This window comes from Delphinapterus leucas, chromosome 10 (genome assembly GCF_059928025.1).
Source record: "Delphinapterus leucas isolate spDelLeu-1000000601 "Yukka" chromosome 10, BTC_Dleu_Yukka2, whole genome shotgun sequence".
Taxonomy (NCBI): Eukaryota; Metazoa; Chordata; class Mammalia; order Artiodactyla; family Monodontidae; genus Delphinapterus; species Delphinapterus leucas.
In genome coordinates, this window is record NC_143138.1 from 53258644 (window position 1) to 53286371 (window position 27728).

The window sequence follows — 27728 nt, forward strand, 5'->3', positions numbered from 1 at the left end:
TGACAAAACAGGAATAGGGAATATAGATTAGTCCTTCATCAATGCTAAGTTTCCTGAATTTGATCATTGTCTGTAGTTTAGTTCTTAGGACATACATATCAATACTGAAAGATTAAGGGGGAAGTGACCTCATGTATGCAATGTACTCTCAAATGATTCAGAAAAAAGCATAGAGATAAATATAGAGAAAGTAAATGTGGCATAACTTAGCAATTTGTGAATGTGGATGAGGGCTATATAGGAATTGTTTCTACTATCCTTTTAATTTTTCTGTAAATTATTTGTTTTAAAAAATATTAATTTATTTATTTGGCTGCACCGGGTCTTAGTTGCGGCCCACAGGATCTTCGTTGCGGCATGCGGGATCTAGCTCCCTGACCAGGGATGGAACCCAGGCTCCCTGCATTGGGCGCACGGAGTCTTAGCCACTGGACCACCAGGGAGGCCCCTCTATCCGCATCTTTTTTTTTTTTTTTTGCGGTACGCGGGCCTCTCACTGCTGTGGCCTCTCCCGTCGCAGAGCACAGGCTCCGGACGCGCAGGCTCAGCGGCTATGGCTCATGAGCCTAGCCGCTCCGCGGCACGTGGGATCTTCCCGGACCGAGGCACGAACCCGTGTCCCCTGCATCGGCAGGCGTACACTCAACCACTGCGCCACCAGGGAAGCCCTTTCCGCATCTTTTGATGCACACATACAAGTTTCTCGAGCGTATTCTTTTATTTATTTATTTAAAAAAATTTTTGGCCTCACCGCACTGCTCCCGGGATCTTAGTTCCCCCACCAGGGATTGAACCCACGCCCTCAGTAGTGAAAGCGCCGAGTCCTAACCACCGGACCGCCATGGAATTCCCTCTCCAGCGTATTCTGAGGAGTGGAATGACAGTCATAAGGTGTGTGCATCTTCAACTTGATTAGCTTAACAGTTTACAAAGCGCCACTGACATCCTTATTAATTTTATTTATGCATTGTCTTTCATTGAAATGAGGTCGTCGCAGTGCCATCAAAGTGTAGGCAGTGGACCCGCAGGATCAGTCTCACCAGGGTGCTGGTTAGAATCTTAGATCCTCAGACCCCCATCCCAACCAGACTTGCTGAATGAGAAACTCTGGGGTCACGGTCCAGGAATCTGCGTTTTCACAAGTCCTCTAAAAGATTCTAAAGTGTAAGCAGCGCTGATCTATGATCCATTAGGGCCGCGCCTGGCTTGCAGACCGCCCTCTTTATAAAGGAGCTAACCGTGGAGCCCAGGATCACGGATTAGATCGTGCAGGAACTAGAGGGCAGCGCCCCTCCCCAGGACACCCACTCCGCGCGGGCAGTTTCGCCCGGACCCCCGGATTGGGTGGGGAGGGGCAGCCGGACGGGGCGGGCCGGAGGCTGGCGTCCCCGCCTCCCCAGCATTCGGCTCGCCGCGTCGCTCAGTCCTCCCGCTTCCTTTCCTTCTCGCACCCCTCCTTCCTTCCTTCCTTCCTTCCGTCGGGAGCGATGGAGCCGGGGCGCCATGCGGCCGCGGCGCTGCTGGCGCTGCTGTGCGCTGGCTGCGCGCTGCGCTCCGGGCGCGCCCAGTACGAGCGCTACAGCTTCCGCAGCTTCCCTCGGGACGAGCTGATGCCGCTCGAGTCGGCCTACCGGCACGCGCTGGACCAATACAGCGGCGAGCACTGGGCGGAGAGCGTGGGCTATCTGGAGATCAGCCTGCGGCTGCACCGCCTGCTACGCGACAGCGAGGCCTTCTGCCACCGCAACTGCAGCGCGGCGCCGCAGCCCGAGCCCGCCGCCGGCCTCGCGCGCCACCCGGAGCTGCGCCTCTTCGGGGGCCTGCTGCGCCGCGCGCACTGCCTCAAGCGCTGCAAGCAGGGCCTGCCGGCCTTCCGCCAGTCGCAGCCCAGCCGCGAAGTGCTGGCCGACTTCCAGCGCCGAGAGCCCTACAAGTTCCTGCAGTTCGCCTACTTCAAGGCAAGTCCGCCTCGCCTCGCCCCGCCCCGCCCCCAAGCCTAGGCCCCGCCCCGCCCCCAAGCCTAGGCCCCGCCTCGCCATCAAGCCTAGGCCCCGCCCCTTAGGCCCAGGCTCTGTCCCTCGGTCCTGGGCCGCGTCCCAACGCTCTTTCTTGACTTAGTTCTTTCCCACCCCGCGCTGCCAAAGGACGCCTTCAAATCCTGTTCCCCCTCATCTTCATCTTCAGTAGAGATGAAAATACTTTTCTTGAAGGGTTGTTCTGAGGCGGAGAACATACATAGAACGCCTAGCACAGTGTTATTTGAAGACAGACTCCTTTTTTGGTATATACGGTTAAAATCCCATTTCTCAAGTGAGTGGTGCCTTTCAGTAATAGGGCGGAAGAGGACCTGCGGAGCCGGCCAGTCCCTTTTAAAGAGGAAATTAAGGCCAGGAAAGGGCAGGGCTCCTTGGAAGGACACTTCCGGAGAAGGAGCTGAGCACTGTGATTCATCAGGGCTGGCGCTCTGGGCTGGCTGTCTTTCATCTAGAATGTAACACAGTTGTCTTCCTCCTTTTTGTGGCTGCTTACATTCTGCCTGTGATTGCTGGCTAAAAATAGCCACAAATTGCAGTCTCTATCCTTTAAGTCCTTACTCTGGGGACCCACAAGTTTTAAGAGGGGCCGAATTCCCTGTTACTGGATAAACAGGTTTTAGCTTGGTGGGTCTTCACCGGGTTTTGCCAATAGAGCCCTCTCAAAGTCCAGTTTCTACTTTCTCGAACCGAAAACGAGTTTTTAAACTTTGCTTTCAGTCTTTGGGCTGCAAGATCTGTTTTTCATATTTCCCTGAAACGGAGCTGCGTGTCTGTTGCGTTCATATGAGCCATAAAATAGCAGAAACCCTAAATAGGAGAAAAGCTGGGTTATTTCTATGCCTGATTACAGCTTTATATAAGTATCAGATTTGTGAGTGTTTGTCCTGGCAATAAAAAGACAATTTTAAAATAGAACGGGGATAAGATTAATACATTTCCAGAATGTATGAAATGCAGAAATAATGGCTGACTCATACAAGCAGTATTTTTTACGCTAAAAAGGACTCGTTTTAATCCTCTCTCTTTTTTGTAGAACTTTTGGCAAATACAGTCTGAGCCAAATTTGAGTCACATAATCGAGGGGAAAACGTTTTATTTTTAAACCTGGAGAATAGTGGAAGCTCTGATTTCTCTAATATACAGATGACTTTGAAACAAGTGCTGCAGGGAGGAGGGGACTGCAGTGCTACAATGTGACCGGAAGGCAGGGGTTTCCTCCATCCTGACATCCTCAAAGGTTAGGAAGTTCATAGCTTCTCTCAAAACCCTTTGTAGGTCTTGTAACAATCACTTACTTATAAGTCAGTATAGGGAATTCCCTGGCGGTCCAGTGGTTAAGGCTCTGCACTTCCACGGCAGGGGGCATGGGTTTGATCCCAGGTCAGGGAACTAGGATCCTGCAAGCTGTGGGGTGCAGCCAAAAAACAAAAGTCAGTATAATACCATCTGTCTTAGTATTTTGAGATCACTTACAGGGCAGGGAGAAGTTTAGAATTTTATAAATAAACCAGAACCTTCACTTAATTGCTTCAACTGAAAATCACTGAAAAAGTGATTTGGGGTGATGATATTGTATGGCTGATTTTTTTTTTTTTCCTTAATGGAGTTTATATTTTCAAACTCTGTTTCTGGGTAGAGAGGAAATAATTGGTGACAGGCACATTCATTCTACCTGGCACCTGACGGCTGGCGACAGGTACCGGAGATGGATGGTGCTTCCTGCTCTAGCAGGATCTGAAACCACGGTAGGTTTCATGCCCCAAGCCTGACTTAGGTTCATGTCATGAGCTGTGGGTTCTCTCTGTGGCCGCCATCTCCATGAAATACTCATCTTCCCCACAGGCCGAGGAACAGGTGGGCCCCAGCGCTTTATCAAATCCTTGATGACTGTTGAACTCTGAGCTGACAGAGCTGGCTGCCTCGCAGGCATGCTTACCCCCTCTTTGCCTGGACCTGGACTCTGTCCTTCCCTGGTTGAGGGGTGGCTGGTTTGGCAGGTGACTGGGAGCCTCTCATGCAGGTGGCTGTCTCTCAGGAACCCATGGCAGGGTAGGTTCCCCCACCCACTCCTTCTCTAAAACCTACCTGGGGGCTGTCAGAGATTTAGCTGTCAAGATGTGGCTCCATGCTCCAGCTGACAGAGCTGGAGTTAAAAATGAATAAAATCATCCTTCAGGAAGGGATTCCATTTTGTAAAACTCAGGTCCTGAGTGAGAGGCCTTAAAAATCCCACTCTGTGCCACTCTTTCTAAGTGCTCTTCTGAGAATCAGAGAATCTAATTTCATTGGCACATGCTTTAAAAAGGGCTGCATTCATACTCTTCCCTTCCTTCTGGCTGCCAGACTGGCCTTTTTCCAGCCAGGAGTATAAAGCTGTCTGTAGAACTCTTTCAAAGGCAGTTCTGGGAATTCTCTGGTGGTCCAGTGGTTAGGACTCTGTGCTTCCCCATCCCCCTTCCGCCCCCCCCTCCCCCCCCGCCCCAGCCCAGAGTTCCATCCCTGGTCCATGAGCTAAGATCCCACAAGCAGCCGGCAGCAGAGCCAAAAAAAAAAAAAAAAGGCAGTCGCACTCCAGGTCACTAGCTGGCATTCCCCAAATATCAACACTGGCTTCTGGGAGTCTGTCGTTATCACCACCCATCACTCCTCCAGGGCGGCCACTGCCATTGTCTCCAAATGACTGGGCTCCCATGCTGGGGCAATTTTGCACAGGTATGTGCTATCCTTTGATTCTCGGAAATCCAGAGTGTGCAAAGTATCCCTTTATTTTTCTCTCTCCAAATTGAATTCCCTAATTCTTGCCCCAGAATGTCCCTCTGGATTGGCTGAAGGAGTCTCTGTGCACGAGATCCGGGGGCCTCCCCTCGCCCCCACCAGGTTGTGCTGTGATTCCAGGGCACCGAGGAGCCAGGACATCGCGGGGGGTCCTCTGTTTGCTGCTCGCATGTCCACACAGGGAGGTGTCCCTATCCTCGGCTGCCCACCGAGGGCCTCCTTGAGCCTCCCGCCCCCAGAACATCCCATTCCTCTCTAAGGACTTCTGCTCTCCTGGGCTCCGCCTGCAGGTGCCAAACCTGAAGGTCAAGGGCCACAGACCTTGCTGCCCCTGCAGACCCCAAGGGGGACGTTCTTCTGGCCTAGAGGGTTCCCTTTCCTCCCTCTTCTTCCAGGCCAGTCAGCTTCTTCCTGCAGCTCCCTCTCCCGATTTCCTCCTCTTCCCATACTTGCCAAGTTCTCTCAAGAGTACAGGGGCTTTTGTCATGTTTCTGTGTCCTGACCAGACAGCTACCTCCCATGAGGCAGTGAAACTCAGAATCAGCTGACCACCACCTAGTGGGGAGAAGAGAGAGAGGGGAAAATAGAGGGAAACATGAATTAATTTCATGAAAATATTATGCAGTGGTGATGTTACATCCAAATCACTGGTACTTACCAAGTCCTGCTTTGTCGCAGGAACTGTGCCAGGTACCAGGAGTGCAGACATGAATGACACTGCTGGGTCCTTCAAGGCTCAGAGTCTGGAGGGGGAGACAGACACATTAGCTGAGACCACAAAGAGGTGTGAAAAGCAGGGAGACAGAACACAGGATGGCACAAAAGATGCCATCATCAAAAAATTCACAAACAATAAATGCTGGAGAGGGTGTGGAGAGAAGGGAGCCCTCCTATACTGTTAGTGGGAGTGTAAATTGGTACAGCCACTGTGGAGAACAGTACAGAGGTTCCTTAAAAAAACAAAAATAGAGCTAGCATATGACCCAACAAACCCACTCCTGGGCATGTATCTGGAGAAAAACACGGTCTGAAAGGATGCATGCACCTCAATGTTCATTGCAGCATTGTTTACAATAGCTGTGACATGGAAGCAACCTAAATGTCCATCGACAGATGAATGGATAAAGAAGATGTGGAACATATATACAATGCAATATTACTCAGCCATAAAAAAGAATGAAATAATGCCATTTGCAGCAACATGGAGTTGCTAGAGACTGTCATACTGAGTGAAGTAAGTCAGACAGAGAAATATCATATGATATCACTTATATGCAGAATCTAAGAAAAAAGATACAAATGAACTTATTTACAAAAATAATTATATACATTTTAATTATAATGTATTACATATATTACATTATATATTATATAGTGTATAAAATATATTAGTACACATATATCCATGAAATAGTAAAGTTACATGTCAACATGTCTATCTGCAAGTATTCACCTGTAGACCCATGTATATGATGTGTGTGTGTGTATCTATATATATAGATAGAGGAGAGAGAGAGGAAATGAATCCATTTGGTACAGGTTGGGTCAGTTACTTGAAATAAACAGGTCATAAGGAGGCATGTCCCCCCACCAAAAAAAAAAAAGAGGTTCTTGATCAAGGTTACGGGAATAGGGAGGGCTCACCTGCATGTCCAGTACGTAAAGGCAGGGATTCTTTCCCTGTTTTGCTCATTGTTACAGACCCATTTCCTAGAACAGTGCCTGGCGTGTAGGAGGCTTGCAACAAATATTTGCTGAGTGAATGGATGAGTAAGTGAGGAGGTGGTGGGAACCACTGAGAACAGTGAAGCCGAGATTCTGTGAGAGACTCTGTAAAGTATTGATACATCTGTCAAGGTTCTGGCAGAAAAGATGTGATATAGTCATACTGGGTAGTTGGAGAAACTTTTAATAAAGCAGGTATTTACAAGGGGTAGTGATAGTGAGGTGTGACACTCCCCCACCCAGGCCAGAAGGGGCAAGGGAGAGACCAATTGCTGGAAGCCAGAAGGAGAGATACCGGAAGGAGAGGCCCCCTTTGAGAGGGGCTGTGACCTTCAGTCAAGGGAGCGACCTTGCAGGGAGGGAACCAGGACACTAATAGCCCAGCCTTATTCTCTTCCCTTCCTTCAGTCTCCTGTTGGGTTCCTGTTGGAGCTCCTCATTGATGAACCCACTGGAAGCTAGGGGGCAAGGGAGTCCGCTGTGACAGCCTGTACACCAGCCTCCTGGGCAGGGCAGGGTAAGGTGGAGACTGCAGGGCGTAGATCGGGACAGGCACACGAAGGCCATCTACTCACCTGCAGCGAATGAACACTCTTCCAGAGTGGCTGGACCAGGTCTTGCTGGGTCTTGGAAATCACTGAACCCTTAGCTTCCAACATTGTGTAGAAACACAAAGTTGCCGAAGGACTGAACAGACGTTCACGCTCACCACCCATTGAGTAGCTTTTCTCTTTCTTCTTTGTACTTTAGGCAAATAATCTTCCAAAAGCCATTGCAGCTGCTCACACCTTTCTACTGAAGCATCCTGATGATGAAATGATGAAGAGAAACATGGCTTATTATAAGAGCCTGCCCGATGCTGAGGACTACATTAAAGACTTGGAAACCAAGTTGTATGAGGTATATTTGCATTTTTACACAGTGGTTATTTGCAATGCGAGCTGTCAAAGAAGCGTATCTCAGTGAACATCTATTGACATCAAAGGACCGCTAGTGATTTTTGATGACATTTAGTGAATATTATGACAATAGAAATGATTGCCTTTTTAACACCTAGTTGATCCATTTAAGAATGCAGTTTTACTTTCCATGATGATTTGAAAGCCACTTTCTTTTTAAATGCTACATTTTAGAAATATGGTCATGTGATGGTAGAATAAGATGGTAGAATAAAGACGTGTCTTGGAAATCATCTGAAAATGACCAAGAATAGGAGAAACAGAAATATAATTCTCCATTTCTGATGAAGCTAGGAAACATATATATTAATACACACACACAACTTTATATCTTAAGTTGGAAAGGAAATAGAGGCGCTAGGAGGACTGACTTGACAGATTGGAGGCTACTTAAGTCTCTGCATCTGCAGAGCGGAATTCTGATGAGAATGAATGAGGATAATAAGAAGAGGAAGAATCTGAGCCCTTTGAGCACTTACTGTTGTCCGGCCCTGTGGAGCTCGGGCTCTGGGGGTGTGGGTACCAGTGGAGGGTGGGCAGGGTTGAAAACAGAGGGATGTGTTGGAAGTACCCATGGGAGCCGTTAGATCCTAAGGTCTGACTCCAGGGTTTCCTATCGTGGGACCAGATCTCAAGCTCACTTTTTCACTGGTGGTGACCCTCAAACATAGTGGGCGAAGTCTCTTTCCTGGAGCCCTTCAGTTTTCTAGGGAAGGATTCTCCAGCCTCATGCAGGGCTGGTGGGGTGTCCGTGCTTCTCTACTGGTGTCTGAGAGCCAGTCTCGGGAGAGGGATGGGGGTCTCACAGCTGAGTCTGAGACCTTACCTGCTTCCTGGTTTTCAGCCCATGCCTCGACTCGGCTCTGCTATGCCTGCTCCCTGGCCCCTCAGCCTTTATGGGTAGAGTCTCTAGAATAGACCACCAGTCTCTGGCAAGGAGTGGCTTTGGGAGGTGTGGTCCCTTAGGTGAGCAGGTGGGCACTGGTGGGCGAACCCAGGGTTCCAACAGCTCTTTCAGACTTTCAGCCCTGCTTTCTTTCCCATGCCTTGTGCCAGCCTCCGTGGTCCCTGGTGCCTGCAGGTGCCTACGAGTGTGTAGCTCACCTGCTCTGAGGTCCCTCCTCTCTGATAATTTGGTTTTTTGTCTTTCCAAAAGCTGTTGAAATCTCTTGTCTGCTGCTTGCTCCTTTCCAGTTCCCCCATAAAAGGACTGAAGTCTTTTTACTTTCTTCCCTGTCATTTTTGGGGTAGGGTTTGGGGAGCAGAATGCACTGTGCTTCACTGCAAGCAGCTGCACCCTTCTTGCCCTCTTTGGAGTCCTGCTGGGTGTGGCGGGCTGCCCCCTCCCCACCATCCCCACCGTGCCTAGGGGCTTCCTCTCTCTGCAGGGCTTTCTTGCTGCTGCCACGCTGCCATTTCTGCAGAGCCAGCGGCCTGGTGTTGCTGCTCTTGTACCCAATCTCCAGACAAAGCCCCTTCAGCTCTCTGCCTGTCTTGTTTCCAGGAGATGCTGCCTGCCCAGGAGGTATAAGGAGACCCACCTTCTTAACCTGAGGCCTTTAGTTGGGTGAAAATTTCAGGTCCCAGGGGTGACCCTCAAATACCCCCATTCCAGAGCAACTGAAAACAAAACTACAAATGGAGAGCCCCATGCGTATTTCAAGGCCTGTCTTGGCCGCTCCAATTTGGCAGGTTTCCACCTGCGTCCAAGATCTCCACTTATTTCTTGTGAAACCAGGCTGCTTCCTCAGCCCTAATTATTTCTTTTACCTGCTCCAGGCAACAGTTAGCAGAAATTCCTTGACGTTTCCACTATCTGGCACGCGGCTGCCCTCCCCAGGAACTTGTACTGATGTGTGGCACTCCTAGTTCATACTTCACTGTTAGGGGGAGGGGTATCTGACACTTGCTTAAGCTTTATCTTTTCCTTGAATCGATTTAAAACTTATTTACTAATTTTAAGTGTGTAATTCGATGAGTTTTGTCAAAGGTACCACCACAATCATGATGTAGAATATTTTCTTCTCCCCTAAAAAGTTCCCTCATACTCCTGTGCAGTCTAGGCTTTGCCCTACCCCCTGACTCCTGGCAGCCACTGCTCTGGTTTCTGTCACTAGAGTTTTCTCTTTTTCCTTTATTCAAACTTGATTTTATTATCAAGTGCCTGTTACTATTTTTTTTTAATTAAGATAAGACACACAATACTAAACAGTGATTTGAAAATAATCTGAACGAAAGAGAGAACATGGTATATCTCTCCATCAGTTTGTGTCATCTTTGCTTTCTTTCATCAGTGTCTTATAGTTTTCTGCGTACAGGTGTTTTACCTCTTTAGGTAGGTTTATTCCTAGGTATTTTATTCTTTTTGTTGCAGTGGTGAATGGGATTGTTTCCTTAGTTTCTTTCTGATTTTTCATCATTAGTGTATAGGTATGCAAGAGACTTCTGTGCATTAATTTTGTATCCTGCAACTTTACCAGATTCATTGATTAGCTCTAGTAGTTTTCTGGTGGCATCTTTAGGATTCTCTATGTATAGTATCATGTCATCTGCAAAGAGTGACAGTTTTACTTCTTCTTTTCCACTTCGTATTCCTTTTATTTCTTTTTCTTCTCTGATTGCCGTGGCTAGGACTTCCAAAACTATGTTGAATAATAGTGGCGAGAGTGGACATCTTGTCTTGTTCCTAATCTTAGAGGAAATGCTTTCAGTTTTTCACCATTGAGAATGATGTTTGCTGTGGGTTTGTTGTATATGGCCTTTATTATGTTGAGGTAGGTTCCCTCTATGCCCACTTTCTGGAGAGTTTTTATCATAAATTGGTGTTGAATTTTGTCAAAAACTTTTTCTGCATCTGTTGAGATGATCATATGGTTTTTATTCTTCAGTTTGTTAATATGGTTTATCACATTGATTGATTTGCATATATTGAAGAATCCTTGCATCCCTGGGATAAATCCCACTTGATCATGGTACAATCCTTTTTTTTTTTCTTTTTTTTTTGTGGTACGCGGGCCTCTCACTGTTGTGGCCTCTCCCGTTGCGGAGCACAGGCTCCGGACACGCAGGCTCAGCGGCCATGGCTCACGGGCCCAGCCGCTCTGCGGCATGTGGGATCTCCCCGGACCGGGGCACGAACCCGTGTCCCCTGCATCGGCAGGCGAACTCTCAACCACTGTGCCACCAGGGAAGCCCGGTATGATCCTTTTAATGTGTTGTTGGATTCTGTCTGCTAGTGTTTTGTTGGGGATTTTTGCATCTGTATTCATCAGTGATATTGGTCTGTAATTTTCTTTTTTTGTAGTATCTTTGTCTGGTTTTTGTATCAGGGTGATGGTGGCCTCGTGGAATGAGTTTGGGAGTGTTCCTTCCTCTGCAATATTTTGGAAGAGTTTGAGAAGGATGGGGTGTTAGCTCTTCTCTAAATATTTGATAGAATTCACCTGTGAAGCCACCTGGTCCTGGACTTTTGTTTGTTTGAAGAGTTTTAATCACAATTTCAATTTCATTACTTGTGATTGGTCTGTTCATATTTTCTATTTCTTCCTGGTTCAGTCTTGGAAGGTTGTATCTTTTTAAGAATTTGTCCATTTCTTCCAGCTTGTCTATTTTATTGGCATAGAGTTGCTTGTAGTAGTCTCTTATGATGCTTTGTATTTCTGCGGTGTCCATTGTAACTTCTCCTGTTTCATTTCTAATTTTATTGATTTGAGTCCTCTCCCTCTTTTTCTTGATGAGTCTGGCTAAAGGTTTATCAATCTCATTTATCTTCTCAAAGAATCACCTTTTAGTTTTATTGATCTTTGCTATTGTTTTCTTTGTTTCTATTTCATTTATTTCTGCTTTGATCTTTATGATTTCCTTCCTTCAGCTAACTTTGGGTTTTGTTTGTTCTTCTTTCTCTAGTTCCTTTAGGTATAAGGTTAGATTGTTTATTTGAGATTTTTCATGCTTCTTAAGGTAGGATTGTATTGCTAGAAACATTCCATAGGTTTTAGATCGTTGTGTTTTCGTTGTCATTTGTCTCTAGGTATTTTTTGATTTCCTCTTTGATTTCTTCAGTGATCTCTTGGTTATTTAGTAACATACTGTTTAGCCTCCATGTGTTTGTGTTTTTTACATTTTTTCCCCTGTAATTTTTTCTAATCTCATAGCATTGTGGTTGGAAAAGATCCTTGATATGATTTCAATTTTCTTAAATTTACTGAGGCTTGATGTGTGACCCAAGATGTGATCTATCCTGGAGAATGTTCCGTGCACACTTGAGAAGAAAGTGTAATCTGCTGTTTTCAGATGGAATGTCCTATAAATGTCAATTAAATCTATCTGGTCTATTGTGTCATTTAAAGCTTGTGTTTCCTTATTAATTTTCTCTCTGGATGATCTGTCCACTGGTGTAAGTGAGGTGTTAAAGTCCCCAACAATTATTGTGTTACTGTTGATTTCCTCTTTTATAGCTGTTAGCATTTGCCTTATGTGTTGAGGTGCTCCTATGTTGGGTGCATATATATTTATAATTGTTATATCTTCTTGGATTGATCCCTTGATCATTATGTAGTGTCCTTCCTTGTCTCTTGTAACATTCTTTATTTTCAAGTCTATTTTATCTGATATGAGTATTGCTACTCCAGCTTTCTTTTGACTTCCACTTGCATGGAATATCTTTTTCCATCCCCTCACTTTCAGTCTGTATGTGTCCTTAGGTCTGAAGTGGGTCTCTTATAGACAGCATATATATGAGTCTTGTTTTTGTATCCATTCAGCGAGCCTTTGTCTTTTGATTGGAGCATTTAATCCAGTCACATTTAAGGTAATTATCAATATGTATGTTCCTATTACCATTTTCTTAATTGTTTTGGGTTTGTTTTCATAGGGCCTTTTCTTCTCTTATGTTTCCCACTTAGAGAAGTTCCTTTAGCATTTGTTGTAGAGCTGGTTTGGTGGTGCTGAATTCTCTTAGCTTTCACTTGTCTGTAAAACTTCTGATTTCTCCATCGAATCTGAATGAGATCCTTGCTGGGTAGAGTAATCTTGGTTGTAGGTTCTTCCCTTTCATCACTTTAAATATATCGTGTCACTCCCTTCTGGCTTGTAGAGTTTCTGCTGAGAAATCAGCTGTTAACCTTATGGGAGTTTCCTTGAATGTTATTTGTCATTTTCACTTGCTACCTTTAATAATTTTTCTTTGTCAATTTTGTTGCTATGTGTCTTGGTGTGTTTCTCCCTGGGTTTATCCTGCCTGGGACTCTGCGCTTCCTGGACTTGGGTGGCTATTTCCTTTCCCATGTTAGGGAAGTTTTCGACTATAATCTCTTCAAACATTTTCTCAGGTCCTTTCTCTCTCTCTTCTCCTTCTGGGATCCCTATAATGTGAATGTTGTTGCGTTTAATGTTGTCCCAGAGGTCTCTTAGGCTGTCTTCATTTCTTTTCATTCTTTTTTCTTTATTCTGTTCCGCAGCAGTGAATTCCATCATTCTGTCTTCCAGGTCACTTATCCATTCTTCTGCCTCAGTTATTCCGCTATTGATTCCTTCTGGTGTATTTTTCATTTCACTTACTGTATTGTTCATCTCTGTTTGTTTGTTCTTTAATTCTTCTAGGTTTTTGTTAAACATTTATGACATCTTGATCTTTGTCTCCATTCTTTTTCCGAGGTCCTGGGTCATCTTCACTATTATTATTCTGAATTCTTTTTCTGGAATGTTGCCTATCTCCACTTCATTTAATTGTTTTTCTGAGGTTTTATCTTGTTCCTTCATCTGGTACATAGCCCTCTGCCTTTTCATTTTGTCTATCTTTCTGTGAATGAATGTGGTTTTCGTTCTGCAGGCTGCAGGATTGTAGTTCTTGTTTCTGCTGGCTGCCCTCTGGTGGATTGTGCCTGCTAGTTTTTGAATTAAATAAAATAAGTGTACCACTGTGAACAGGGTAGAAAAATCTAGATATAGGTAAGTTACTGATTGGTGTCCTATTTATAATTAAGAGTGAGCATGGTTTCTCCAGAGCTAATGAGAGTAGAGCTTGATGATGGTCTGATTCCTTTCAGGAGGACAGATCTCTCTCCCTTCATGTCTGGACCTTCCTTGGCTTCTCTCTGCTTTCCAGAGCCTGCTTTTTGTTTGTTTGTTTGTTTTTGTGTTTTTTTAATTGAAGTATAGTGGATTTACAGTGTTTCAGGTGTATAGCAGAGTGATTCAGTTATACATAGAATATATATATATGTATTATTTTTCAGATTCTTTTCTATTATAGTTATTACAAGCTATTGAATATAGTTCCCTGTGCTATGCAGTAGGTCCTTGTTGTTTACCTATTTTATATATAGTAGTGTGTATCTGTTAATTCCCAGTTTATCCCTCCCCTACCCTTTTCCCCTTTGATAACCATAAGTTTGTTTTCCTACTTTGTGAGCCTATTTCTGTTTTGTATACAAGTTCATTTGCAACATTTTTTAGATTCCACATGTAAGTGATATCATATGGTATTTGTCTTTCTCTGTCTGGCTTACTTCACTTAGTATGATCATCTCTAGGTCCATCTACGTTGCTGCAAATGGCATTATTTCACTCTTTTTTATGGCTGAGTAATATTCCATCTTCTTTATCCATGCAACCTGTTGATGGACACTTAGGTTGCTTCCATGTCTTGGCTATTGTAAATAGTGCTGCTGTGAACATAGGGATGCATGTATCTTTTTGAATTTAGAGTTTTCTCTGGATATATGCCCAGGAATGGGGTTGCTGGGTCATATGGTAGCTCTAGTTTTAGTTTTTTGAGGAACGTCATTACGGTTCTCCATAGTGGATGTACAAATTTACATTCCCACCGACAGTGTAGGAGGATTCCCTTTTCTCCACATCCTCTCCATCATTTATTATTTGTAGACTTTCTGATGATTCCAGAGCCTGTTCATCCGAGCCGTGCGGGGGTACAACGGTGAGAACTGGAGGACATGCATCACGGACATGGAGCTGGCCCTTCCTGACTTCTTCAAGGCCTTTTATGAGTGTCTTGCTGCCTGTGAGGGCTCCCGGGAGATCAAGGACTTCAAGGATTTCTATCTTTCCATAGCAGGTTAGTGGTGGGTTGTGTCCTCGACATAAATGGCATAGCTGCCCCTGTGGGTTCTACATGCCTTCTAGGTACTTGAGTGGCCTCTGAGGAACTTTTGAGCTTAAATAAGAAAGGGTAACTGGGGTGGCTGACACATGTATGATCAGCCTCTGGTTTGGCAGGAGCTTCTGGAGAAACAGTGAGTATGGTGTCTAGATACAGGCCAGCAGAGAAGGTCTGCCTAATCAACCCTACTTGATTACAGATTCCCACAGGCTTTTGGAAAAATAAAAATGGGCCCCAAAGCAACTCATGCCTCACCTTAGGGAGATAACTTTGATGATGGCAATTTTTCAGCACACATCAAGGTAAAATGAAGAGTATAATGAACCTCTAATTAGTCATCACTAAGATAACTTTTGGGAAAAAAATTTTCTGACTATAAAATAATTCATGCTTATTATAGGAATTCTAGAAAACACAGGAAAGAATGAAGAAAATTGAGGACTTCCCTGGCAGTCCAGTGGTTAAGACTCTGTGCTTCCACTGCAGGGGTCGTTGGTTCGATCCCTGGTCGGGGAACTAAGATTCCCACATGCTTCACGGTGCAGCCAAAATAAAAAAAGAAAGAAAAACAATTGAAAACACATAAATAGCCCTAGGGTGTCTCCTTAACCAATAGTGGGCAGCAATGCTCCAGAGAATGGGAAATGGCCAAGAGATGTCCCTAAGTGGTTTGGGAACACGGATGCTCAAACTGCACTTTGCAGGAAGGGGACCCGGGTCAGATAGGTCTGAGATTGGCCTGAGCACCGTCTGCCTCTTGGAGTCTCTGTGCCCTGTGATGGTTAATGGCTCTCAGAAACCCTGGGGTAGGCAGCTCTTTTACAGTTATTGAATCCAGGATGATTTTTGTTTTTGTTTTTTATTTATTAATTCATTTTTGGCTGTGTTGGGTCTTCGTTTCTGTGCGAGGGCTTTCTCCAGTTGCGGCGAGCGGGGTCACTCTTTCGTGGTGTGCGGGCCTCTCACTATTGTGGCCTCTCTTGTTGTGGAGCACAGGCTCCAGACGCGCAGGCTCAGTAGTTGTGGCTCATGGGCCTAGTTGCTCTGCAGCATGTGGGATCTTCCCAGACCAGGGCTCCAACCTGTGTCCCCTGCATTGGCAGGCAGATTCTCAACCACTGCACCACCAGGGAAGCCCTGTTTTTGTTTTTTAATCACTGTTTTGCTCATGGATCTCTTTTTCCACAGAGTGCCTTTATTTTTCTTAACAAAACCTTTTTATTGTGGAAAATTTCAAACATATACAAAGAATAGAAGAGTGTAAAGAAACCCCATGTCACCATGATGCAGCTTCACTATTGTCAACTCAGGTTCAACTGGGTGTCATCTAATTCCCACCCACTTACCTCTTATATTATTATTTAAAAAATATATTTATTTATTTATTTGGCTGTGCCAGGTCTTAGTTGTGGCATGTGGGATCTTCACTGCCTCATGCGGGATTTAGTTCCCTGACCAGGGATCGAATCCGGTGCACCTGCATCAGGAGCTCGGAGTCTTAACCACTGGACCACCAGGGAAATCCCTCATGTTATTTTGAAGCAAATCCCAGATGTTGTTATCACTTCATTTGTAATGTTTCAGTAGGTACCTCCAAAAGATAAGAACTCTTTTTTTTTCAACCACTGAACCATCACACCTAAAAGAATTTTAACAACAGTTCCTTGATCTCATCATCAAATATCCAGTGTCCCAGTCATCTCAGAAATGTCATAAATGTGTGTTCCTTAAATTTACAATTTGTTGGGTTTTTTGTGTGTTTTCTTTTTTTTTTTCTTTTTGGCCCCACTGCGCAACTTGTGGGATCTTAGTTACCCGACCAGGGATTGAACCTGGGCCCCCAGCAGTGAAAGTATGGAGTCCTAACCACTGCCAGGGAATTCCCAATTTATTGGTTTGAATCATGTTCAAAATAAGGTCCACACATTGCATTTGATTATCTTCTTAAACTTTTATTTTGAACAAAACTTTACTATTTTAACCGTGTGTAAGTGTACAGTTCCATGGCAGTAAGTATATTCACATTGTTGTGTAGCCATCACCACCATCCATCTCCAGAACTTTTTCATCTTCCCAAACTGAAACTCTGTACCCATTAAACACTAACTCTCCATCTTCCTCCTTCCCAGTCCCTAGCAACCACCATTCTTCTTTCTGTGTCTATGAATTTGATTACTCTGGGTACCTCATATAAGCAGAATCATACAGTATTAGTCTTCTTATGACTGGCCTATTTCACTTAGCATAATGTCCTCAAGCTTCATCCATATTCTAGCAAATTGGTTATCTTTTATTTTTTTAATTTTTTAAAAATTATTTATTTATTTATTTATGGCTGTGTTGGGTCTTCGTTGCTTTGTGTGGGCTTTCTCTAGTTGCAGCGAGCGGGGGCTACTCTTCGTTGTGGTGCGCGGGCTTCTCATCGCAGTGGCTCCTCTTGCTGAGGAGCATGGGCTCTAGGCATGCGGGCTTCAGTAGTTGTGGCGCACGGGCTCAGTTGCTCTGTGGCATGTGGGATCTTCCTGGACCAGGGCTCAAACCCATTTCCCCTGCATTGGATTCTTAACCACTGTGCCACCAGGGAAGCCCCTGGTTATCTTTTAAATCTCTTAATCTATAAATCCTCCCACCATTTCTTTTTTCTCTCCTTGTTATTGCAGAAACTGTGTTGTTTGTCCTATAGAGATTCCCACAGTCTGGATTTTGCTGGTTGTATCCCGTATGTCCTCTGTTGTTGTTTTTTTTTTTTTAAGCCCAATTTTTTTTTTTTTAACCCCTCCACACGGCTTGGGGAATCTTAGTTCCCTGACCAGGGATTGAACCGACGCTCTTGGCAGTGAAAGTGAGGAGTCCTAACCACTGAACCACCGGGGAATTCCCTCTTTCACTTTATATTTGTATACTTTTTTCTTACAGTGAAAATCTTACATCTCTATAACGTAGAATATTTATTTATTTGCTTTTCTTACAATGAACATAATATGGTCTCAAATGTATCACACCAATATAAATATTAACAATAAAACTTCTGAGTGACATTTGCGATGTCTTTGAAGTTCTTTTAGTCCTTAGATCTGTGCCGTCCAGCATGGTAGCCACCAGCTGATCGTGGCTGCTGAACACTTGAATGGTGACTGGTCCAATCTGAGACGTGCTCTGAGTATAATGTAGATACTGGATTTTGCAGAATTAGTACAAAAAAAAGGATAATGAATATCTCATTAGTAATTTTTTATATTGATTACATGTTGAAATGATAATATTTTGGACATTTCTGGGTTAAAAATATGTTATTAATATTAATGTCACTTGTTTCTTTTTAGTATTTTTTTTAATGTTGCACTAGAAAATTAACAATTACATATGTGGCTCACATTGTATTTCTATTAGACTGCTTCCTTACACTATATCCCACTAAGAATATTCAGTTACTGTGATCTGTTCTTTTCTCTGTGTGGTACCAATTGGATATACATCTAGGTTTATTTTAGTGTGTTTTCAATCTGGAGGCTTGCTTGATTTTTCCTTTTTATTGTTTAGGGTTTTTTTGAATATATAGAATATTCATATGTTTGAGTGAAAACTATTTTAAAAAGTCACACTCAGAGAAGTCTTGCTTCCATCCACATCTCTCCTATTCATCTCACTCATCCCCAAAGGTAACCTTTCTTTATTCGTTTCTTTGATATACCTTAGATAGATAGATATTTAGGGATTTTTTTAGTTTTATTTTAAAATACAGTTGACCCTTGAACACTGGAAAGCACCTTAACCAAATGCTTAAAAATTAATGTCACCAGGACTTCCCTGGTGGTCCAGTGGTTTAGAATCCACCTTCCACTGCAGGTGATGCGGGTTCGATCCCTGGTCAGGGAAATAAGATCCCACATGCTAAGATCCCACAGGCAGCTAAGCCTGTGAGGGGCACTGACCCTCAGTGCTGTTGAAGATCCGAGTATGACTTAATAGTTTGTCCACCATGTCCTTTGTTCCTCTGTATCCATAGTTCCTCCGAATTTGTGGTTCTACATCCAGGGATTCAACCAACCAAGAATTATATGGTACAGTAGTATTTACTATTGAAAAAAATCTGCATGTAAGTGGACCTATGCAGTTCAAACCCGTGTTGTTCAAGGGTCAACTGTAATTTCAAAACTGTAGAGAAGTTACAAAAGTAGTACAAAGAACTCTCACATACTCCTTACCCAGATTCACCAATTTTTGACCTTGTGCACATTTACTATCATTCTCTCTGTATGTGTGTGTATATAGTTATTTTTATTTCAGGACATTTTGAGAGTAGGTTGCGGACATCACGACGCTTTACCCCATAATCTTTCAGTGTATTTTCTAAGAACAATAGTCTCTACATTTCCACAGGATAGTTATTAAATTCAGGCAACTTAACATTGATACAATACTTTTGTTGGCCGTATGGCATGTGGAATCTTAGTTCCCCGACCAGGGATCGAACCCAGTCACCCTGCAGTGGAAGCTCGGAGTCTTAACCACTGGACTGCCAGGGAAGTCCCAACATCAATACAATACTTTTACAATCTACAGTCCATATTCCAATTTTGTCAATTGTCACAATAATGTCCTTTCTAGCAACTTTTTTCCCTGGTTCAAGATCTTGTCCAGGATCACATTTCCTATTTATTTGTCATATTTCTTTTTTGTTTTGGTGGCTTCAGGTCTTAGTTGTAGCACATGGGATCTTCATTGAGGAATGCGGGATCTTTTCTTGTGGAGCGGGCTCTTTGTTGTGGCACGCGGGCTTCTCTCTAGTTGTGGCGTGAGGGTTTTCCCTCTCTAGTTGTGGCACCTGGGCTCTAGAGCATCTAGTTGCAGCACACGGGCTCTCTCGTTGAGGTGCATGAGCTCAGTAGTTGTGGCTCACGGGCTTAGTTGCCCCGCGGCACGTGAGATCTTACTTCCCCTACCAGGGATCAAACCCGCGTCCCCTGCATTGGAAGGCGGATTTTTTACCATTGGACCACCAGGGAAGTGGTGACACTAAGTTTTAAACATTTGGTTGAGGTGCTTTCCAGTTTCTCCACAATATAATTACTGTCTTTCCTTTTTAAATTAATAGTTTGTGGACAGGTGCTTCCAGACTAGGACAACTTGCTGTCCATCAAACTCTGCCCCCCTCCCCACCCTACCCCCACTGATTTAGCACACTGTTGAGAATTCTTGCCTGAAGCATTTTTTTCTATAAAGGTTGTGTGAATATAAAACTACTTTCCCTAGGGATTTCCCTGGTGGTCCAGTGGTTAAGACTTTGCACTTCCACTGCACTGGGCAGGGGTTTGATCCCTGATTGGGGAACTAAGATCCCACATGCTGTGCAATGCGGGCAAAAAAAAAAAAAAAAGAAAAAGAAAATAAACCTACTTTCCCTTTATTTATTTATTTATTTATTTATTTTGCGGTACGCGGGCCTCTCACTGTTGTGGCCTCTCCCGTTGCGGAGCATAGGCTCCGGACGCGCAGGCTCAGCGGCCATGGCTTACGGGCCCAGCCGCTCCGCGGCATGTGGGATCTTCCCGGACCGGGACCGTGTCCCCTGCATCGACAGGCGGACTCTCAACCACTGCGCCACCAGGGAAGCCCAACTTTCCCTTTATTTTTGTGTCTGCTTCTTTCATACAGAATGGGTACCATACTTAAACACTATTCTATGTTATGCTTTTTCCACTTAACAATATATCCTAACTAGTGCGTAGAGATTGTGTCATTCTTTTTATTACTGCCAAGTGCTCCACTGAGGGTTGGGGGAGTGATGTACTCCAGTTTATTCAAATATCTGATAGATATTTGGGCTGTTCCAATCTTTTGCTATTACATCTAATACTGCAATGGGGAATTTTAGTGGGTTGTTGTTGTTTGCTAAGTATGGAAGTGTGTTTGCAAAGTCAACATCAGTGGGATTGATAGTTCAGAATAAAGGTTTACATAAATTATTTGGTATTTTAAGGTACCATTTTGCATTCCTACCAGTAACGTGGGAGAGTGCCTGTTCCTCCAGTCTTGCTGGCAAAATGTGTATCATCATGCTGGAGTCTTTCGCTTCTGGCTGAATGAAAGGAGAATAGGGAGGGGCCAAGGGGCACCTGGAAGGTTGTTAGGGACCAGCCCCAGAAGTAGTATTCATCAGTTGTTACTGTCCACATTTCATGGCTCACTTAGTCACATGGCCCCAACCTAACTGCAAAGGAGGCTGGGAAATGTAGTCTTTGACATCTTTCTATGTGACTGTATTTAGGTATTTTTAAATTTTTATTTTATTTTATTTTAATTTATTTGGCTGCACCAGATCTTAGTTGCGGCACTCGGGATCTTTATTTGTGACATGAGAACTCTTAGTTGCGGCATGCATATGGGATCTAGTTCCCTGACAAGGGATCGAACCTGTGTCCCCTGCAGTGGAAGCGCAGAGTCCTAACCACTGGACCGCCAGGGAATTACCGAGAATATGTGTATTTTAACCTTTGATAAATTTTACCAAATTGTACTCCAAAACATTTGTTCCTATTTTGCTCCTGCCAACAGAACATGAGAGCATGAGTCTCACTATTCTCTTCCTGTCACTGGACATCATCAAATTTTAAACATTTTGCCAATGTAATAGCTTACATTATTTTAGGTAGAATTGTATTTCTTAATTTCAAATGTGGTTAAGATCTTTTCACAGTGTTTATTAGCCCTTTTTATAATTTCTATTAACATCCTTTTGGCTATTCTTATGGTGGACATTTGTCTTTTTCTTATTGATTTAGGAAACTTTGTGCGTGAAAGATTTTAGCCCTTTATCATAAGTGTTGTGAATATTTTACTTTTATCATTTTATCATTTATCATTTTTACCTTGATCTTTTGGGGCAGTGGGGCAGAAGCGGCATTAAGGAAATAATGGATACACTGCCTGAAAATTTGTGTGTTCTTTCAGATCATTATGTGGAAGTTCTGGAATGCAAAATACAGTGTGAAGAGAACCTCACCCCAGTCATAGGAGGATATCCAGTCGAGAAATTTGTGGCTACCATGTATCATTATTTGCAGTTTGCTTATTATAAATGTAAGTAATCATCTTCTAGGAGATCTGAGCAAGGTGCTAAGACTTAGCTTCCACATCTGCAGAGAGTACTAACCTCCTAAGATGGTTGTGAGGATTAAGTGAGTTGATAGACGTGGAATGCTTAGGAAATTCACACACTGGCACATGGCAAACTCTATATAACCGTTCTTTTGGTGGTGGTTGTTGTTGTTTCGGCCGTTCTGCGTGGCATGCGTGATCTTAGTTCCCCGACCAGGGATCAAACCCATGCCCCCTTGCAGTGGAGGCGCAGAGTACTAACCAATGGACCGCCAGGCAAGTCCCTTTTTTCTTTTCTTTTTTTAAAAAATATCATTATTTCCCTTCTTCCACATCATTGGCTTTACTTTTCAGACTCTTAGAATGTCATTGCAGTTGGTCCTGCCTTGGCCTGAAATTGGAGCTTATCAATCAGAACCTTCCAAGTGGACAAAGGGGACACATGGGAGAAAGAAAGGAACTTGGAGTTCAGACTTCAGAGCCTGAATTTCCTGGCTTTCCCCCCTCTCTCTGTAGCCAAGATTGCTGGGTGCCACTCGCGTGAGCAGCGTATACCTTGGCAGTTCGGTGACAAGCACGGGAAGTTACTAGGGTCATTTGCAGCAGCGACAACTCTACCCTCCTGATGAAATGTCTGGGTCTGCTGGCAGGTGTCTGGCTAGCTTCCCCAAGGCTGCCCTTCAAACTCAGGGGCGGCTGGTCTTGGGGACTCAGGGATGTCCTGGAGGAGTGCCAGGTGACCTTGTCTTCCACAGCCCCCCTTCCCCGCTGTGTCCATCCTGTTCTTTGTTGGGTTCCCTCTGCTTCAGCAGCCACCTAACCCGCCTACCTTTTAATCCCATCTCATCTCTCCAGGACACACTGAAAGCCTTGCCTGCTGAAGGTTAAAAAAGGGAAAAAAAGAAAAGAAAAATATTTTCCTTCTCTCCCTCTCTCTCTCTTTTTAGTTTTTAAATTAAAAATATTTAAACTTTTGCCGTTAATCAAGATGGCTTCTTTGTTCCTGAATATTCTCTGATACTGACATTTATACCATGTTTTTCTGAGGAAGGTAACTGGCCTCTCTCAGCAGTGAACCTGATCTTAGAGCGGCCTGAACCTCATCTAAGGATGCAATGAAATGTACTGAAATGTCCCTTGGTTGGGACATTTCTGAGATCAAGAGGAGGTTGAGGTGTATTTTTAACAGGTGTCCTTCCCAGAAGTCCCCTTTCATGGAGGGAAGGATGAGATTTTATTTGCTACTGTCACCCCAGCGTGAGCTGTCTGGTAAAGGATTATTTAACATAGAGGACAAGAGTCTAGTTCTATATAATGTGTGAACATGCTTTCCTATGAGGCAGCACTGAGCTCACAGCATGATGCCAGCAAATATTTATTGACCACATTCTGGTGTGGAGGGGACAGTTTTCCACTAGGCAGTGTCTTTGCTTATGAGGAGCCCTCTTTTCTAATATAAATAGCTGATTTAATGTAAGTGCTTTTTTTCAAAGAGGCTTATAAGAGAAGCTTATTGCAGTGAACCAAACATCTCAGAGATGTACAGAGAAACATCAAAAGCAAACAACCCGGGCTTCCCTGGTGGCGCAGTGGTTGCGAGTCTGCTTGCCGATGCAGGGGACGCGGGTTCGTGCCCCGTCCGGGAGGATCCCGCGTGCCGCGGAGTGGCTGGGCCTGTGGGCCGTGGCCGCTGGGCCTGCGCGTCTGCAGCCTGTACTCCGCGGCGGGAGAGGCCGCGGTGGTGAGAGGCCCGCGTACCGCAAAAAAAAATAAAATAAAAAAGCAAACAACCCATCTCCATCACCCTCCCTGCTCTCCCCCAACCCCAGTGTTAACTGTTGGCTTATATTCAGCCACACTTGGAAGGACCCTGTTTTAATGAGAATTATGAAAAAATTATGTACATGTTTTATTTAACTTCTGGAAATTTAAAAACATATATTGGGGGCTTCCCTGGTGGCGCCGTGGTTAAGAATCTGCCTGCCAATGCAGGGGACATGGGTTCAAGCCCTGGTCCGGGAAGATCCCCAGAGCAACTAAGCCTGGGCACCACAACTACTGAGCCTGCGCTCTAGAGCCCACGAGCCACGACTATAGAACCTGCGTGCCACAACTACTGAAGGCCACGTGCCTAGAGCCCGTGCTCTGCAACAAGAGAAGCCACTGCAATGATAAGCCTGCGCACCTCAATGAAAAGTAGCCCCCGGTTGACCGCAAGTAGAAAAAGCGTGTGTGCAGCAGCGAAGATCCAACACAGCCAAAAAAAAAAAAAAAAGAAAAAAGAAAAACCAAGGTAATTAATAAAAACAACAACATATGTTGGAGAGGTTGGTATAATGATCTCTAGGGTGCCCATCACCCAGTTTCAACTTTTATCAACACATTGCTGATCTTGGATTCAGTTTACAGATGTTCTGTTGGAAGAAAATATAGCCCGTGTTTTTCTTTCATTTTCATGAGAAGCTGTGCTGACACTTCACTAAACTACCCCGTGAATGGACATTGAAACATGGATCTTCCAGCCACGAAGTAGGCTTGGTTCAGTGGGAACACGCAAGGACACTGGAGTTTAGAGGTGTTCTGGACACTTCCAGGCCCTGGAAGCTCACTGGTCAATCCTCTGAAATCCTGACTAACTCTAAAAACCAACCAGAATATCAGAAAATGTGGCAAAGACATAATGGATAAAACACCAAAACTTTCAGCTTTTCTTGCTGCTCCCCAAGAAATCTTTGCTTTCTGGATTACAGGTAAATAGTGTGAGTAAAATTTACGTCTTGAAATTGGCCTCTTGAATCCTCTTGGCCCTGTTTTGAATTCTTTTTCAATCACCTACCCCAGGACGTTTCTTGAGGACAGGTGTCATTTTCAACCCCACAGGCCTTGTGACTAGACGTGCCCATCAGCAGTGATTTAAAGTTGTTGTTATGGGAAACGGCCACAAGGCGGCAGCATTTCTTCATGCCCAACTTGGATACTTGGGTAACCGGAACCTTAGGAAAATCATGTTCCTGGGTTGTCAAGGAGGGCGTAATGTGCCAGAAGAAAGGCCCAAGGGCTTGTGTCTCATTCCTTCTTCCCCCTTACCCTTCACCCCACAGAGAAATCGCAGCCCCAGCAAAACCGCTGCACTGAGGGCGCTGTTGTCCCTGGGTGGGGCGATTCTAAGGAAGGAGGATGGAGGTGGGAACCCCACCACCAGGAGACGTGGAGACCAGGTGACTTTTCAGAGCTTCTCCAGGCCAGAGGTCCACCCTTTCTTGGGTGCACTAGGCTTGGCTTAGCTTTGGAAGGACCCACCTGGATCTGGAGATGGCAGTCTCATCCAGAGGGGACCTGGCACTACAAGTCCAAGGGGGGCTCGTTTGATGGCATATCCTCCCCAGCTCCCTCAGCCCCACGAGAGTGCAGCCTTGGGACCCAAGCCTCCTTGGGCTTCAGGGATGTGACCCCAGCCCCAGTTACCAAGCCCTGAGGGAAATACGGCAGGTACTACTTTTTTTTAATTGAATTTTTCTTTTATATGGACTATAGTTGATTTACAATGTTGTGTTTGTTTTAGGTGTACAGCAGCTTGATTCAGTTATACAGACATATAGAGCTATTCTTTTTTGGATCTTTTTCCCATATAGGTTATTACAGAGTGTTAACTAGAGTTCCCTGTGCTACACAGTAGGTCCTTCTTGATTATCTATTTTATATATATGAGGGTGTATCTGTTAATCACAACTTTCTAATTCATCTCTACCCCCCCTAATTTCCCCTTTGGGAATCATAAGTTTGTTTTCTAAGTCTGTGAGTGTCTTTCTGTTTTATAAATTAGTTCATTTGTATCAATTTTTAGATTCCAACTGTAAGTGATATCATATGATATTTGTCTTTTTCAGTCTGACTTACTTCACTTGGTATGATCATCTCTAGGTCCATCCACGTTGCTGCCAACGGCATCATTTCATTCTTTTTTATGGCTGAGTAATATTCCATTGTATAAACGTACCACATCTTCCTTTTCCGTTTGTCTGTTGATGGACATTGTGGTGGCTTCCATGTCTTGGCTGTTGTAAATAGTGGTGCAGTGAACGTTGGGGTTCCTGGGTCTTTTCGAATTCTGGTTTTCTCCAGATATACACCCAGGAGTGGGATGGCCGGATCATATGCTAGCTCTGTTTTTAGTTTTTTAAGGAACCTCCACACTGTTCACTGTAGTGGCTGTTCCCAATTTATATTCCCACCAACAGCATAGGAGGGTTCCCTTTTCTCCACGCCGTCTCCACATTTATTGTTTGTAGATGTTTCGATGATAGCCATTCTGAATGGTGCGAGGTGATACCTCGTTGTAGTTCTGATTTGCATTTCTCTAATAATAATGATGTGGAGCATCTTTTTAAAAAATATTTATTTATTTATTTTATTTTTGGCTGTGTTGGATCTTAGTTGCAGCATGCGGGCTCTTTGCTGCGGTGTGTGGGCTTCTCCCTAGTTGTGGCAGTGTGGGCTCCAGAGTGTGTGGGCTCTGTAGTTGTGGCTCAGGGGCTTAGTTGCCCCGCGGCATGTGGGATCTTAGTTCCCCGACCGGGGATTGAACCTGCGTCCCCTTAATTGGAAGGCAGATTCTTTTTTTTTAAATAAATTTATTTATTTTAAATTTTTGTCTGCGTTGGGTCTTTGTTGCTGCGCATGGGCTTTCTCTACTTGTGGCGAGCGGGAGCTACTCTTCGTTGTGGTGTGCGGGCTTCTCATTGCAGTGGCTTCTCTTGTTGCAGAGCACGGGCTCTAGGCGCGCGGGCTCCAGCAGTTGTGGCGCGGGGGCTGTAGAGTGCAGGCTCGGTAGTTGTGGCACATGGGCTTAGTTGCTCTGCAGCATGTGGGATCTTCCCAGACCAGGGCTCGAACCCGTGTCCCCTGCATTGGCAGGCAGATTCTTAACCACTGCGCCACCAGGGAAGTCCTGGAAGGTGGATTCTTAACCACTGGACCAACAGGGAAGTCCCAGCGATGTGGAGCATCTTTTCCAGTGCTTCTTTTTTATTTTTAAAAACAGTGTGAGTGAAATTTACTTCTTGAAATTGGTTTCTTGAAAGTCGGCCTTGTTTTGAAATCTTTTTCAATCACCCCAGGACATTTCTTGAGGACGGGTGTCATTTCCAACCCCACAGGCCTTGTGACTCGGAAGTGCCCATAAACAGCGGTTTTAAAGTTGTTGTTATGGGAAACTGCCACAAGGCGGCAGCATTTCTTCATGCCCAACTTGGATACTCGGGCAGTCAGAGCCTTAGGAAAGTTGTGTTCCTGGGTTGTCAAGGAGAGCGGAGTGAGCCAGAAGAAAGGCCCAAGGGCTTGTGTCTCGTTCCTTCTTCCCCCTTACCCTTCACCCCACGGAGAAATCGCAGCCCCAGCAAAACCGCTGCACTGAGGGCGCTGTCATCCCTGGGTGGGGCGATTCTAAGGAAGGAGGATGGAGGTGGGAACCTCCCCACCAGGAGATGTGGAGACCAGGTGACTTTTCAAAACTCTTCCAGCCCAGAGGGTGGACCCTTTTTTGGGTGAACTAGGCTTGGTTTAGCATTTGAAGGGCCTGCCTGGATCTGGAGATTATGGTTCCCATGCAGAGGGGACCAGGTACTGCAGGTCCAAGGAGGGCTCATTTGCTGGCATGTCCTCACCAGCTCCCTCAGCTTCAGGACAGTCCAGCCTTGGGACCCAAGCCTGCTTAGGTTCCAGGGCTGTGACACCAGCCCAGGTCTCCAAGGCCTGAGGGGAATATAGTAGGTATTTCTGCATAGGTCTTTGCCTAAAGAGGAACTTTTTCTGTTTTCCAAACTGGCCTCCACGTTCCCATGGATACCCTATCTGTGACCTTTTCACCCTGGGAAGATTTCTTTTGTCTTTGCAGGTATTCCGAAGGAGGATCTGTGGAGAAGGGGCTTGTTGGTGATCTTTCTCTTTTTGAAGGTGTTATTCAATGGAGGGTGGGTGGGGAGAGGTTGGCTGATTTCCTGTTTTTGTTTCCTTTGC

General features: G+C 44.7%; 1 protein-coding gene across 3 annotated transcripts in view; it reads left to right on the forward strand.

Moving 5' to 3' along the window:
- Positions 1-1314: 1314 nt before the first annotated feature.
- CRTAP (cartilage associated protein) overlaps positions 1315-27728 on the forward strand; it is a 35108-nt gene continuing 8694 nt past the window's right edge. Inside the window, exons 1-5 of one of the 3 annotated variants that reach the window (XM_022553784.3) lie at positions 1315-1958; positions 7287-7436; positions 14399-14570; positions 21567-21695; positions 22230-27728. In XM_022553784.3, the coding sequence (XP_022409492.1) occupies positions 1488-1958; positions 7287-7436; positions 14399-14570; positions 21567-21695; positions 22230-22339 (1032 nt within the window). In that variant the 5' untranslated portion in view covers positions 1315-1487 and the 3' untranslated portion in view covers positions 22340-27728. The remainder of the gene's footprint in view (positions 1959-7286; positions 7437-14398; positions 14571-21566; positions 21696-22229) is intronic. The other 2 variants (XM_022553781.2, XM_022553783.3) reach the window with 2 other exon arrangements.